General features: G+C 30.8%; 2 protein-coding genes across 2 annotated transcripts; one reads left to right on the plus strand and one right to left on the minus strand.

The window, feature by feature from the left end:
- Nucleotides 1–433: 433 nt before the first annotated feature.
- On the minus strand, nt 434–9641 carry LOC132760325 (histone chaperone asf1b-B-like). The gene is made up of 4 exons (XM_060752279.1): nt 9447–9641; nt 4947–5062; nt 4478–4654; nt 434–3418 (listed from the first exon to the last, which is right to left on the minus strand). Exons 1-4 carry the CDS (start codon nt 9553–9555, stop codon nt 3170–3172), a joined length of 651 nt encoding a protein of 216 aa, XP_060608262.1. The 5' UTR covers nt 9556–9641; the 3' UTR covers nt 434–3169.
- A 55-nt stretch (nt 9642–9696) lies between these two features.
- LOC132760326 (uncharacterized) lies at nt 9697–12754 on the plus strand. Its single transcript, XM_060752280.1, has 2 exons — nt 9697–9806; nt 11284–12754. The coding sequence occupies exon 2, from the start codon at nt 11388–11390 to the stop codon at nt 12033–12035; it is 648 nt and encodes a 215-aa protein (XP_060608263.1). The 5' UTR covers nt 9697–9806; nt 11284–11387; the 3' UTR covers nt 12036–12754.
- The last annotated feature ends 3788 nt before the right edge of the window (nt 12755–16542 follow it).

The following is a 16542-nucleotide window of genomic DNA, read 5'->3' on the forward strand; positions in this document are numbered from 1 at the left end:
GGTAAATGGGAAAATGATTCTATGTCAAGACTAGCTACAGAGGCTATACACCTTGTTAAAACGGCAAGTAACTTGCCGAAAACAAGATCTGGGTGAACCGGCTAATGCTTACCGAATAGGTTTTGGACACATATAAGTAGTTTCTTGTGGATATCTCTTGTAGTTTCAGTTATGTCCCAGACAAAAATTGATAAGGGCAATAACTCCAAATTTAGGCAAGACAGAGTTACGGTTCTTGTGCACTGCACTTCTAATCACAGAGATATACATATCTACAAAATTCCTTGTAAATACCTCTTGTACTTTCAGTTATGTCCCAGACAAGAAAATGCGGACAGACGGACAAAGAGACTACTGTATGTTTTCGCTTTGGGGAGAATAATCAAATCAACTATCTTCATCAAATATTCACATAATAAATAAACAACAAATCTTTTTTTTTTCAATTTACTTTATTTGGTTAAAGTAAATCAAGGTTGTAAGTCAAAATATAAAATCTATTTTTTAAATACCTAGTCTGTTTTGGTGAAATATTTCTACCTCATCAAAGTAAATACCAAAACATGACTGTACAACAATATAACAGAGCACTAGAAGGAAATATGAAAACTTTTAAAATTAATAATGAAACAAAAATATCAGTGACATCAAAGGATGGTGACTTGACAGCTAAAAACAGCATTCCAACTTTCTTTGGAAAAGTAGAAACAATATAAATTCCTAGCACTTACATCTAAATTGTCAAGTTCTTACTTAATTATTACTGGTAGAATTATTACATTTTATATCCCACAACAGACAGTCCATTCAAGACAGTTATGTATTTCCCATTGCCATTTGCCAGTTAATCCAAATATAATTATATATGATAAACACAAAGATATACCATAATCACAAGTAGAAAAGTTTTTCCCCAGAATTATACTAAAATCACTGAAATACCCCAACTGAATGTATCTGCATGTATGACTCTTTTAGAAAAATGATCACAAGCTTTTATGGCAATCTTTGTTTAAATCAAATCTTTACTTAACTTTGTAAAATCAAAGTATCATTTTTATGCTTAAAATTAACTCAAATTTTAAGCCATGAAGCCAAAGTGGCCTGCAAAACTTATTTTTAAAAAGAATACCAATTTTACTAGTTTGACTCTTGTCAAGTTCTTTGATCTATTCTTATCTTTGAATTTCATGGATAAACAATCAGAGAAGATAAGAATATTTGATATCATCACTATAAATATGGAAATATAAAAGCCTGTAATAAGATAATCAAGTTTGACATGAAACACTACATACAAGACAGCTTTCAAGAAACTACATTTTCTATTTCTGATATATGATAAATGAAAATATGAACATGATTTTTCTTCTAATCTCAATATTAAATAAATGATAACACAAATACACTTTACTCTACAAGACTTTAGCATATATGATGCAGGGATTCAGTATTAAAGAGTGGTATCCACTATTTAGAAAGATTATTGCACGAAAACATTTTCATTTGCTTCTCAGAAATCAAATTTTGACCTCTTAATCCAAGAGTTCTTCACAAAGGTGACAGTTTTAATAAAAAAAAAATCCAAATCTTTCTTTTTTTAATAATAATGTGCAATACAATTGATATTACACATACTTCCACAAATCTAATCAAACTAAATTATAGGTACATTTACACCAGGGCTGACTTGCTGTAGCCAATTCTTTATTTCTTGAGCAAAATTAAATATTATTGAGGAAAATTTGTCAATGGCCCAGATATTCATTTATTGTTTATGAAAACAAAACAAACCTTCAATATCGACATAACGCACATTGGAAACAGTATCATTCACATAAAATGTTACAGAAACTTATCTAAAACATAGTTCAAGCTATTTTAGTATCATCAACAAGTACATCAACCTTTCCTATCAGTTGCTAGTTCAAAATTAATCAAAAAGTGATACACTATATTATCTCGTCAGACCAGTATTTTTTACACAAACTGGTCATTACATTTCATAGGTAAATAAATAAAACATATGATAAAGTGAAGGGCTAAACTAATGGTTCAAGGAATAAACAAAACAGACACAAAAAAGAGACCTAAATCAAAGTTATAGTTATAAAACGAGATAAAAAGAACTTGTCTTTAAAGCTACACAAATGTTCTTCTATAATCTACTGTTTCTGATGCTAATTACTATAATAATAATAATATCAACAACATAAAGATGTTTCAAATATAACATGACAATAATTCTCCTCTGTCAGAGTGTTTGCTCATTATTACATGTCAGAATGAACTGAAGAAGTATTATAACAGTCAAAGCTATATACGGCCCATGTTAATAAAAAAGAAAACCCTGTCTTATTAAGTATCTAACAATAGGTGAATAAATACAATAAAGTTCATAAACTGATAAACTAACACTAAATATTAGTACGTAGCTTATGTCATTCACTTCAAAGCTACATAAAGGTCATCTTTTTAATGGGGTAAATATGCAAACAAACACTGTAAAGTTTACATATGGACAACCCAACATTACTCATGATGGGAGGACCTCAGGTGCCCCTCCATGCAGTATTTAAGGAACATGAAGATATCTCAGTAGAACCACGGACCTTCCATATGCTTACTGTATAGCTTCCTCACATGAAAGAATTAAAAGTTGCTGGTGGGATTCCAACCCACAGCTGTATGATGCAGATTTGAAATTAGTAAGCTTATATAGGTTTACTTTCCAGTCACAGAGACTTTGCACCTCAACCCCGTTACTGTGATTTAGAATGAGAAATGACTTTTTACCAGCATTCATTAGTTTTAGTTAAACCAATGTTTCAGAAAATTAAAAAAAATGGACTGGCAATATAAATTTTAAAGAAGTAACAAGTATATCTTAATGCCAATTCCTTCACAAATATTTCATCTACAAGGGCCTTTTTGCCATGTCTTTTAACTTTTTTTTCTGATGTAAACAAACATTCACAAATTTTTGAGATCTATTTTTCCCATTCTTTTGTAAATCACTACAAAACAATCATTACCCACTGATAAGCCCTTCTGTTAAGAACAGCTACTTGACATAACACAGAATATTAAGTAAGTTCGCCTTATGTCATGTCTATAGCCGTTCTTTTTTAAAACCCATTTACACAATTGATAACACTGTGTCATATTTTCACGACATACTAACACTGGTGTCATCAATATCCATACCACCACCTCCATTTAATTCTGGAACCACTTGCTGGGATTTCATCTCGTCAAGTGCATGAGATCCGGACGGCACCATTTGGTTTGATTCTGATTCCAGGTTATGTGTTGGAGGTACATTTTCACCATTTTCAACAGGTGTACTCTGATTGTCATCCCAATCTATTTTAAATCTTGTAACACGAGGATTTGTGGCTAAAATGTTTCTCATCAACTGAAATTAAACAATTCAAACATAACAGCATTACTTATGATTCATTCCACCTAGTACTACTGTATATGTACATAAAATAAATGGGGCAAAAGTATCTATAGCCTGTGAGGCCCTGTTTTAAATATACAGCAAAAATTAGTTCTTGCAATCTTCTTCAAATATTGTTTTTGAGTTCATGGCAACAGGTTGTAGAACTATAATTATTCAAGTCATTTAAAAGCAGAAGTTACCAAACCTACTTTCTGAAGTGAAACATCAACATATAACATACCTTACTTAATAACTTAAATAGAAATATACTGGAATACTGACGTGACAACACAGCCATTATCAAGGCTTTGAACGAAACGAATATAATGTTCATAACAACAATTATTCTCATACAGTGCAACCACTACAGAGCGATTCTCTGTACAGCAATATACCTATTTACAACAACATCATTATTTCCCACAATTTTACATGGTTTGAGCAACACCTTTCCGCAATTACCAAATTCCCTGTCTACCATATGAGTGTTGTTCTGCAGAAGTTGCACTGTATTATCCTTATTATTCTGAATTTATGTAACAGACTTGCCTTGCTTTTTATAGAACTGTGCATTAAAAGCTTACATGTATATGATTTTTGCATAAAAATAATCAAAACAAACATTATTAAATCTGATTTCAGCGTAAAAATGATGAAAGTAGTCAACAGTAAATGAGCCGTGTCACGACAAAACCAACATAATGGGTTTGCAACCAGCATGGATCCAGACAAGCCTGCGCATTCGCGCAGTCTGATCAGGATCCATGCTGTTCGCTATCAGTTTCTCTACTTGTTATACGGTTTGTAAGCGAACAGCATGGATGCTGATCAGACTGCGCAGGCTGGTCTGGATCCATGCTGGTCGCAAACACATTATGTTGGTTTTGTCGTGACACGGCTCAAATATTCTGATATCATCACAAAAATGATTAGTCAACAGTATACATTCTGTCACATACCCTTTTATTTTTAATGAAAGACAATTTTTACTACTGCAAACACAGTAGTGATTATTAATTTAATACCCACCTTGTCATATTGTGGAACAGTTGGTGGTACTTCTTTCATCTCAGGTTCATCATACTCATTATTTACATAGTAACCCACTCTTATGAACTCTTTATTTCTATATGAACATGTTAACAAAACAACTGTCACCCCAACAGCATCTTGAAGTGGTATTTTACTAGTATCAGGAGGTGTAGCCTGAAATAATAAGACAATAAACTTGTATATAGCATTCAACCATCTACGTTTCCATGTAATATTTAACAAGTAGTCAATGATGTTGCCCTTGACTTCTAATGATCATTAACAGTAATCAATTTAAAAAAGAAAATTGTTGAGACTTCAAAATGATGAAATGTATGTTATGCAAGAAGCCTGCAGTGAGGCCCTTGATATGGTAGGACTAGGATATATATTTTAGTAATTTGAATTTTGGTTATTACAATATACATAGACTATATATGATTATGGAATCAAAAATCAACAATACCTGAAACACAAACTTATGTCTACCACCTGGCACTGGGCCTACAAGTATTGTTTCTAAAGTTTGGTCAAATTCTTCACTTTCTGCAGCTCCAACATATATGATTTTCCACTCCAAATCTGAAGGTTACAGGGAAAAGAAGACTGAATTCATCATAAACAGTGTTTTTTTCACCAAAATATTCGGCAAAATTCGGCCCCATTCCCCCCTCAAAATAGTATGTTTTCCCTCCCCTCAAAGCCTAAATTTCCCCCTACATGGCAGCCCAAATTTGCCTGCAATTAATATCATTTTTTTTGCAACTAACTGCCAAAAAAAATGTTTTATTTAATAAGAGTAACTGTTAAGCAAGGTTGTTTACAAATCGTTCTCTGGTAGGTAAGGGGAGCTACTCCCGGCGTCCCAACAAGTTTAACATGCGACGTATCGATATTTTAGATCCGTATATTAAGAAAAAGAGATGTATTTTAAACTTGTGTTGCAAGAGTTGCTCCCCTTTTCCATCGCAAAGAAAACAATATAAATTAATAAAATGAGTAAACAAATAAAATTCCCCCTCCTATTGCATTTTTCCCCCTCCAAAGGGCACCGACCTCCTTCCCCCAAAAGTGAAAAAAAACACTGATAAATAACACTGCACTTAATCATATCAGTCAGAGTGCCCACATTGTCAAATCTACAGAAATCTTCTCCTTTGCACATACAAAGGCCATTCTCTGCTGGAAACAATTCTGTTTTTTATAGAAAATAAAGAATTTCGGGTCAAAATAATTATGTGCAATGCAAGGAAAAATACATTTTTTAATCACCAAACTTTTTTAATCACCAGTTTCAAAAATCACTCAGATATTGGTCAGAATGCTGATTTACGTTTCCAACATAGTGCAATATATACAATGTACTTAGTGAGTATCGCACTGCAATTGCTGCCTAAGTGGAGACATTTAAAAGGACATATATCTCCTATGTAAGGTTACAAATTTAAATTCAGTTAGTGTTAGCATGTTTATCTTGCATTAATCTTTCATAGGATATGCAATTTCTTTCAAATCCTTACCAATCATTACTAATGAAGATGTTTCTATGCATCAGATCTTAACAGGCTGGTGAAATTGCCCGACCGGGCTTATGTCATAAAAAATCATATTTCTAGAAAAGAAATAGATATTTCTTTTAAACTTTGTTTATTGAGAATAATATTTGACATAAACAGAAAAAAAAATATTTAGCTACTGTCACTTTTGTAATTTATTTCCCCTTTTTAGTGTTTATATAACACATAATTTTTGAAGTCCTTAAAAAGTATGTTACATATGCATCACCTGTCAGTATACATTTCATTCAGTTTTCAGAGAAAACTTCAAAGTGTAATGTTCAGTGTCAAAGAATTGTCAAAATATGGTTTTGAGAGGTAGGAGGGTTGTAGAGTGGGTCAGGGGGGCCCGGGGGTATTGTAGCCAGGCAATATTTTGTTTTATGTTTATGATCAACCTAATATTATGCTAATATGTGATCTAATAACATATTTTGGTTCTTTGGAAAGCTGAGGGGGATAGACTGAAATTAGTTTTGGTCTGCTTCCTTCAGCTTCTCAAAGCAATATCACTTAGGTGTGAAATCCTTTGATGTAAAAACTTAGAAGATGGTCAAATGCACATGTGATAATGTTTTATTAATTATGATAGACAGATTAAAGATAAGAAATATATTATTTGATTGGATAAATTCAAAAAGGGGGCAGATACTTTGTTTTGGATAGAATTTTGGACATACAGATTGGGGGGGAAAGTTAGGTCAGTTTAGGTTTAAGTCTAGGTTAAGAAGGTTAGGACAAGAAAAGAAAATACATTAAAAATTTTTAGCCGGGCAATATTTTGTTTTATGTTTGCTATTTTTCACATCTTTCAAGCTTTACAGTCATAAATTAAGTTTACAAAATGCTTTGTGGGTAAATACAGAAGTTTGTATGTTTAATGTTTAATTGAATTAAGTATATTGCGATGACATGATTGAAAAATATGGTTGAATCATCATAAGTTTATGCAATATGTGATTGAAAAATGATATGAGTGATTTAAGTGTTTTAATTGATTACAATGACAAAGATGACAGTGAAATGACAGTGTTGAAGTGAAAATGTGAAAAACATGTGTGTTTAACTGTAAATACAATTATCTTTATGCAAAGGAAATAAGACTAAAATCAAACAATCAAAGTAAGTGTTTACCAGACAAAAAGAACTAAAATGAAATGGAAATAAATGGAAGTTTTGTGGTGACATTATATCAGAAAAATGGATTTATATGGAAATTATGAACATAATTATATAAAGATTTCCTTTGGTTAATTAAGAATATCAAGACTTTAAAAAGAGCATACTATTTCCTATAATTACACTGTTAACTGTGTTGATTGCATAATTATTATATACATTGTATTGCATTTTAAATTGTGTTTTATATACTTTGAAACATTGAAGTTTTCCAGTCCACCTTATCTGTATATTTATATGTAAATTGCTTAGTAGTGATTTTAATTTGTTTATTACTTGTCTGATTGTTAAATGTTCATTGATATGTTTATATGTTTATGTATAAAGTTTGACAGAGCAAACTTAGCTGGGTGGCGAGATAATGTAGCCAGGCAATATTTTGTTTTATGTTTATGATCAACCTAATATTATGCTAATATGTGATCTAATAACATATTTTGGTTCTTTGGAAAGCTGAGGGGGATAGACTGAAATTAGTTTTGGTCTGCTTCCTTCAGCTTCTCAAAGCAATATCACTTAGGTGTGAAATCCTTTGATGTAAAAACTTAGAAGATGGTCAAATGCACATGTGATAATGTAATATTAATTATGATAGACAGATTAAAGATAAGAAATATATTATTTGATTGGATAAATTCAAAAAGGGGGCAGATACTTTGTTTTGGATAGAATTTTGGACATACAGATTTGGGGGGAAAGTTAGGTCAGTTTAGGTTTAAGTCTAGGTTAAGAAGGTTAGGACAAGAAAAGAAAATACATTGAGTAGAAAGATTAGAAGTGAACAAAAGGATTTAATTTGATATTGTAAAAGATAATAGTTAATTAATAATAAGGTGGACTGGTGTAAAAGATTTAGCAAATCATATGGAATAAAAGAAACTGAATGTGGACATTAAAGTTTGTTGTTATATAAATTTCAAAAGCAATTGTGAAGTTAAGATTTAAAGCTAATTCCCCGAGTGGTCAGACCTAGAAAAGGGCGCCTGGCCACAGTATTGACCAATCAACGCGCCAAACACCTATGAGCCCAATGGAAAAGAGTTATCTCGGCCCTATACCAACTCGGCACGGGTCAACTCGGCCCACTTCACAAAAATATATATAACGTATTAACTTTGCTTTGCATGTTGTTAAGGTAAATGAATAATAAGAAATATCTTATTATTATATAAATGTCATGTTGAGGTTACTAATTTGTATTTTTGTGTAAATAAAATATGTTGAACATGATTAATACATGTACTAGTATATCCTGATTTTGTCTCGTTCTGCCTCTTCACTTGTTTGTATTATAATTTTGTAACAATAAATATAATATAAAGCACTGTTTGTTCTTTGTTATATTTATAAACTCTCTCTGTCTCCACCAATTGACAGTCCCTTTATGAACTACATAAATAACCGAGGTAAATCGAGTGAAAAAACAAGAGTTGTTTCCCTTAGTTTCTCTTCGCTTGCAAAAGAATGCAAATTTAGCCGTATTTAAATCGCTAGTTTTGGGCGATTAAATGTCCGATTTTGTATATTTCAACACATTGTTTGACACTGAAAGTATTTAAATTTACGGTTAAACCTACCACAAGTCAGAAATACAGTGAGATACGCAATCGGTTATCTTTACTCGCAATTCTACTGATAAGAAAAGCCTGTCTGCTGCTAGTTCGGAAACTGCCAATCCGTGTATTATAGATAATTACAATATTTACAATAAATAGTGATAACACAAACCTAAATATTAATAATTGAAAAGTGGGCCAAGTTGACCTGTGCTGAGTTGGAATAGGGCCGAGCTGACTCGGGGGCCCCCCGAGTACGTTTAAGGGCCGAGCTGACCCGAATTCAGCCCAATGGGGCATTTTCACCAGTCTGCTAAATTTATGTCTGATGTCAACCAGTCATTTCACCCCCCTGTTACCACCTAACAAAACATGAAAATGAAAAAAAATATAAGATTAATGAATTAAGATACGTAATTTAAAATTAGGGCAAATGAATTGAGACAAAAGCAGATTTAATACAAAAAATCATTTTCCCTTCTGAATGATTTTGACGGTATTTTTAAATTTACACCGATATACAGTATTATAGTCAGTTATATAAGCAAATAAATTTTTAAAAAAGTTTCCAACATTAAACAGTTGCACAATAAATGGAAATCTACTTTTATAAAATAAAACTAGAAATAAAATTTCTGAAATTTCATAAAAAGAAAAAACAACAACATTATCTACCTTCACTGAGGTCCTCCAAAGCTTCAAATGTTATTTCAAACTGAAACGGGTTGAGAAAAGGTGAAGGATTATCAAGAACAACAACATTAACTATATTAACCTTCGCCATGACTTTAAACAGTAATTTTAGTACAATAATATTATGCTCGGCGAAAAAGAATGGCGCGAATGAATGGCGACAATGCACATTTATTACGCGTGTAGCGATTGGCCAATGTTCTATAGTGCTAACTTATTGCGAAATTTCATTGGACATAAATGGCAACAGACACTGTATTTCCGGTTCCGGCTTTTTGACAGCACGTCAAATTTTATAAATTATTGACATTTTATACTATTTATGACTTTTGTATGGACCAGGTACAGGGCCCAAACACCATTTTTGGGGAAGGGGCCTCAGCCTTTTTCTTGGGGAAAATATGGGTGATTTTGGCATACTTTGGGAAAAGGGGTCTCAAATTTAACAAAAACTTTTAAAAGTTCTTCCAACTAGAAAAGCAAAAAGCACTGGGAAATTACTAATAAGGTAGTAAAAGACCTGAATTCAACACCATCATTTAATTTTGTTCTAAATTCTATGGGAAATTTAAAGACTGGGGAATTTTAAGGACCAAACTGGGGAAAAAAAGAGGCTAGATTGTTTGGGGAAGCAGCCTATATTCGGCCTCTACAAAGAAGGGTTTTTTGGCCCTGAGGTATGAATATTTTTGTTAAGGGATCATCATGCAAATGTTTATCGTTGAGTTTTCATTCAACACGTGAAATGACAGTATAGAAATAAACTGTTCTGCCTGTCTTATTTCACTGTACTGAGGGTCCCAAATAAGCAAATTATTTCGTTAAAATAAGAAACATTCATGGTATATATATGCATAGTGATATAGTACATTTATTTAAACCTGTTACTTGTAACCGATTTTAGTGATTTACTATCAAAAGCGATTTTCGTTATATATCTATTGCTTGCGAAGTTACAGAGTAGTCACCAGGCTTCATTTCAGAGAATGTTGGGTGAACTAGTTTTGTTGACAACTCCTCAACTTTTTAGTCAATTTATCCAATACTTTTTGTCATCCCACCCTAAGCACAGGTGTTCAGCATGTCAATTAGTCAATACGCATAAAAAAACCCAAAAAACTTATAGCTACAACATAATTATACATTGTATATTTAGTAAATTATGCAGCGTACCACTCAATATTCAGCACTCATCCTAATGTAAACTATTACGTATTTTTTCACCAAATTTCAAAATCTTCAAAACTAAATGGTAGGGAATTGATTACTCTTAAAAGAAATAAAGCTGTCATTACAATTATTTCAAGTTATAAGTAGATATTTAATCTTGAAGTCACCGTAAGCATACATATATGTATGTAGATCAACAGAGATGTGACTGCTGGGTTTTTTCTTAAACTTGACAGCTAGACAACAAAGGCTTGAATGACTGGAAGTACAAAATTGGCGCGACAGTAATCTAAAAATAAACGACCAATCAGAAAACAGTTCACCAAAATCACGGTTTACTCGAAATAATTAGTTATTTTAGATCTAAAATATATCAATGAATAATTTTTTATTTTGCGCATGTAAATATAATAAAATAAAATTTTTATTTGTAATAACTAGCTGTTCAATCAAATCATCATATGAAACTATAACAAACTTTTTTCAGATATGTCAAATTCTAGACTTTGTCATGTCTCTTATCTCCGAAATATAAAATAAAAGAATTGATTATTATTATTATTATTATTATTAATATCTTTATATTTAAAGTACAATGTACTTAATTATTATATATTTATTTATATTTTAACTCTGCTGTATTTTTCAGGAATGGTTTTATATGGGTCTATCTAATTACCAAATTATAAGATTTAGCAGAAAAAAGCAAAAACAACAATCTACAAAATTAAAAACCTATTGTGCTGAAATAAGATGCTGAATAGAACAAGTATAGAGGAAGCAAACAAACACCTACAGGCATTGTACAGTCGAGTAAGTGAGCTTGAAAGTACTGTTCAAGAACAACAAAGTGCTTTGTCTGCAAAAGACTCATTTATACAAACAAAAATAAAAGAACTATCCCATCAAGACCTTGTGATAAAGGACTTGAGGAATAAGTTGGAAGAACGTGATGTAGAAGTAAGTAAAAATAATGAAATTATTACAATCCTGCAGAAAGAATTGCTCGCTAAAAATGCTCAGCTGGACATTCTCAAACAAAAGTGTAAAGCATTAAGTGATTTAATGGATCTCATTCCAGACTTGAAGGCATATTGTTCAAAAGTTGAAGCAGTAGCTCTTATTGTAAATGACATTGATGATGGATATGTACGTGTTAACGCAAGTCCAAGTCTATCTGATGAAGCTGATAATACGGACGGAGGTGACATAGGAAATCATTCTGCAGGAAGTGGAATACATGAAGTGGTTGCTGATGAATCGATAAGTGTTGGTGAAATGGCAAGGAGTTTTGTGCAGTTGGAGGGAACTAAAAAGTTCTCAGTGACAGAGGATGATTTAGATGAAAGTGAAATAATTACTGTTAGAAATACAAGTGTAAAGAAGGAACACTACTTTTGATTGTTAAGAAAATTTGTTAAAGTGTTTAACATATAAAGTTTCTGATAACATTGTTCATTTTAGGACAAAATATGGTTGTTATTTAAACTTAGCAATATATGGAAGAAAAGAATACATACTATATTACGCTGGTCTTTATATTAATTTTCTTTTTAAAATTATGTTAATATTTTCCTCATATTGAATGGCAATTTATAATTTTGAAGAATGTGTCAGATGTGGAAGTTAAATTATGTAGATAATGATTTACTTAGTTGACATGTAATTACAAACAAAGTCCTTCAATGGAATTATTCTTGTAAATAAAGGCAAGCTCAATATGCCTCAAAAATATTATTTCAAATAAATGGCAACTGGAAACTTGCATCTGACACATTTAAACTTTTGATGTTTTAATTTTCTCCCATATTAGCTGAAGGCACCCTAAAATTATGTTTATGTAGAGGTCAGTTGAATTAGTTTTAGCTTAATTAGTATTGAATCCGAAGAAGATCACAGGGTTACAAGGGGTTATATTTTGTATAGGTTTTGTATTAAGTGCAGGGATTTTATTGTAAATTAAGGTTGTTATTAATGATCTAATGAAATTTAACACTTCTCTTTAATGATTATTTGAATTACATAATTATTATGTCAATCTGTCTTTCTTTTTCACATTTGTTATGCATTGACTCATTAAATGTACTTTATTGATTTTAAAAGGAGAAAAATCTCTTACTCTACATGTATATTATAATATGTTCATGATTAAAAAAATGCACTTTTGTGATCATCTGATGTCTCTTATAAATGAGCTGTTACATTCCATCTGCCACAGTAAATTTTATATATTTTTATTTGTAAGAAAATAAATATTTTTTTACTATGTTCTTAAAAATGTAAAAATTCATAATTATGCAATAGTCAAAACATAATTGCACATGTACATATGTACAGTATTTTTTAGAATCTGTGACTTCCATTAGAGGCCATAAGGCTTTAACTCTATTTTACATTTAACAATTTTTATATGTATGTTTTATATATATCAATTGGATGTCAAGGTTTTTAAAGTCAATGAGTTAATTGCAAATTTCTGTACAATGCACCAGAGTTACAAAAGGTTTGCCCATCTACTCATTCACAAGTTCTTTAATCATAGATCCCTGATGAAGTACCAAAATTGTGTTGTTTTGTTGGCCTTTTAGTGGTATATATATTAATGAATAAACAGAACAGAAATTTTATTCAAGATTTGTACATGGTACATCATCTTACAATTTGTACAATTTAAATATACTATACAATAGTCACATGCCATAAGGAACGATCTGAGATAAGCATCGTATACGTCACTGATAAGAGACCTGTTCTAAAAATAGCCACATAGCGATAAGTTTCGGACAAGGAAACTGGTTAATCTACATACGAATACTTTTATTCACATTTCTCTCAATGAAATGATGTATCTGGAGTTAAACTTGCGTAAACCATGATTGAAATGGTTTAAAAAAAGATGATATGGTGAAAAAGAAATAACTTTCGGGGCAATACTTTCCCTGCATGTCAATTTGAGAAAAATGCCGGCGCTTGGCAATTTGTTTCTGTTTCACTTTTTATCAAAATTAGAAATGGTGATATGATATGGCATGATTTTAAGAAATTGGGACTAAAAATGAAAGAGTATCTGTCTGTCGTACAAAATTTTGTTTATATAAATACGTAGATTGGAGATGTCATGAATCTATCCACCAAAGTGCTACGAGTATTAGATTAATGATTAATATCTTAATTCTTTAATAATTTTAGAATAAGCAAAACTCTGCATTTTTCCTATTTTACCTAATAAAAAATGCCGATTCTAGTATTTATTTTATCAGAAATAATGTATACGTACATGCATGCTTGCATGTATATTTAAACTGAATTGACAATTGAGGTCCGTGATTTAACATACACTGTTTACGTATAGACAATAAAATACATTTGTTTTTTATTTTATGTCTCACACAAAATATTTGTTGTTAAAATCATCGCCAATTACTGGTGCATTTTTTAAACTTTGTTTTATTGACAAGGTGTAAAGATGTATATATAGAGGTCAGAGCAGATTGTGACATATGTTTAAATTTAACTTAAAAAAGTACAGTGTGTAGTGTCCCTTTTCTTTTCACACTAAATTCCATTTCCAACTTGTTTGCTTTCTACAATTGTATTAAATATCTTAAAAAATTGCATGTAAACAAAGTAAATGTACCCTGATTAACATCATGTATAATGTGAACTCCCTAATCCCTTGTCCGAAAGTCAGTACAGGTGGTGTAGTGGTGATAAGGTAAAATCTATTTTTAGAACAGTGCTACCTTCAGATCGAAGGCTATTTAATGTACATAAATATAGCTATAGATCTTAACATACATACTTTTAACAATGAAAATATAGATAAAGAATACAACATGAAATATTCTGTTTACTTCCTACATAGAGGATTAACCATTCATTATTACATATTATAAGACATGGATGTTCTATTAGCCATAGCATCTCTGATATAGTAAGCCAAGTTACACAATATTTTCTTATTATTACAATTTAACAATTCAATAAATTTGAATATACTTGGTCTAACATAGTAGTATCTCTTAATGTATTTTTTACGAATTTCAAGAAAACAGGTACATACTAATATAAAATGGTATTCATCTTCAATATCACGAGGATTACAATATATACAATATCGTTCATTTCTAGGAATTCTGTTTACACCATAACGTCCGGTTTGTATCAGTAAGTTATGTGAAGACATACGTATTCTACTTATATAAGTTCTAAGATTTCCTGGTAAAAGATCTAAATAATGTTCATAACCAAACCCACTCTTCAAATTATTATACAAATTCAAAACTGGGCTACCAGTAGAATGCCAGTTTTGTAAAAAGTTATCTATTACACGTTGCCTAAATTCGCAGAAAAAAGATTTATGACAAACACAACCTTGATTCTCCCATACATCCATAAAACCATTAGTGTACAACATATCTTTGACATTAGATAACCAATTATTAATGAATAAAATAGTCATAGTTTACAACTACATTTTGATTGTACAGAAAACTGGTGTTACAGGTGTAGTATTAAAGATTATAGACATAATGCAAGTTCTATAAATATAACAATTACAAGACATGTTCTGTGCTAGAGTTGTTACCCTTGTTACCCTTTCTAATATATATTGTAATTAAATATTTATGCACTGTAACCATTACCTATATCTTTAAATTGAAAGTGTTTAAAATGAGGTGTCATAATGACAATAAACCACACATATGTATTTTTATCTCAAAAGATTAGTCCTCATTCATTTTACAAATTTTATATATACAAGATCAAGTTTCTATGTTTTATGACATATTAACAATGCAACATGATAGATATAGTCCTATTTTTGTTTTTATTTCATATAAACTTTCATTAACCCTAAATTGTTAATCAGACTTGTACAGATTCCATTTTTGAAAATCAGTTTTTGGGATATAAAGGTCAAAATATGAAGTTGGTCAGTCAACAGTAAATAGCCAAGTCAAAAGGCAGGGGTGTGCATGTTGACTTGGCTCTATACTGGTGAAAAAGGCTAATCACTTGTAATTTCCAGCATTGTAAGAATTAAACTCATACAAGAATTGTCATAAAGCTTGCTACAAGCTCTGTTGATGAGTATTATCTAATGACTTTTTATCGTTTATTATAAGAGCTCAGATAAAGCGAGATTTGAATACAATGCTGCCTTAATTTGTTTTACTTTAATTTATTGTTCCTATTTTTCTGTAATGTCATTAATTTATGTAAGTGTAGTGTGAATCCCTTAAATTAATTATTATCAGCAATGTGGGCAAACCTGGCAAAATAAATATAAGTTTGGTTGATGCAGCATTGATTATACACGAAAAAACATTCCATGTACACAAACAAAATGAAAAATTATATGTAGCAGCATTGTGTTTTTAAATGATGAATATTTGATAATAAAATTAATGATCTCTTAGGATTCCTAAGGTTACGAATATATACAATGTATAGTACTGCTTTTAAACTCAAATTTATACATTTGACTTCTTATAATGTAGCTTTAAGTTTGATTGTGTTATAATTTTAAGATCTGTTTAGTTTTTTTTTCAATATTATTACTTGTTTTTTTATTTCTCATTGTTTTTTTTTCTTTTGTTTATACTTTGTTTGGTTGAGAGTGTTGTAATAAATGATATTTGCTCTGTTTAGTACATCTATTTGTTATACTTCATGTTAGTTTTATATTGCTTTGCTGATTTTCTTGTTTATATTTGTTTTTTATTCTCTGTTTAAGTTTGATATCTACACAATATGCACAAATATCACTTTTTATACAATTTTGTGGTATTTTTTACCCAGCTTATGTTTATGTTATTAGTAATCTTACTTGTGCTTTATTTCATAGAATGGCCATCGGTTTTTTGTCAATTTTATATTATACTATTAATTTGTACTTATATAC

Source organism: Ruditapes philippinarum, unplaced genomic scaffold (assembly GCF_026571515.1).
Source record: "Ruditapes philippinarum isolate M1 unplaced genomic scaffold, ASM2657151v2 ctg32_1_1_1_1, whole genome shotgun sequence".
NCBI lineage: Eukaryota > Metazoa > Mollusca > Bivalvia > Venerida > Veneridae > Ruditapes > Ruditapes philippinarum.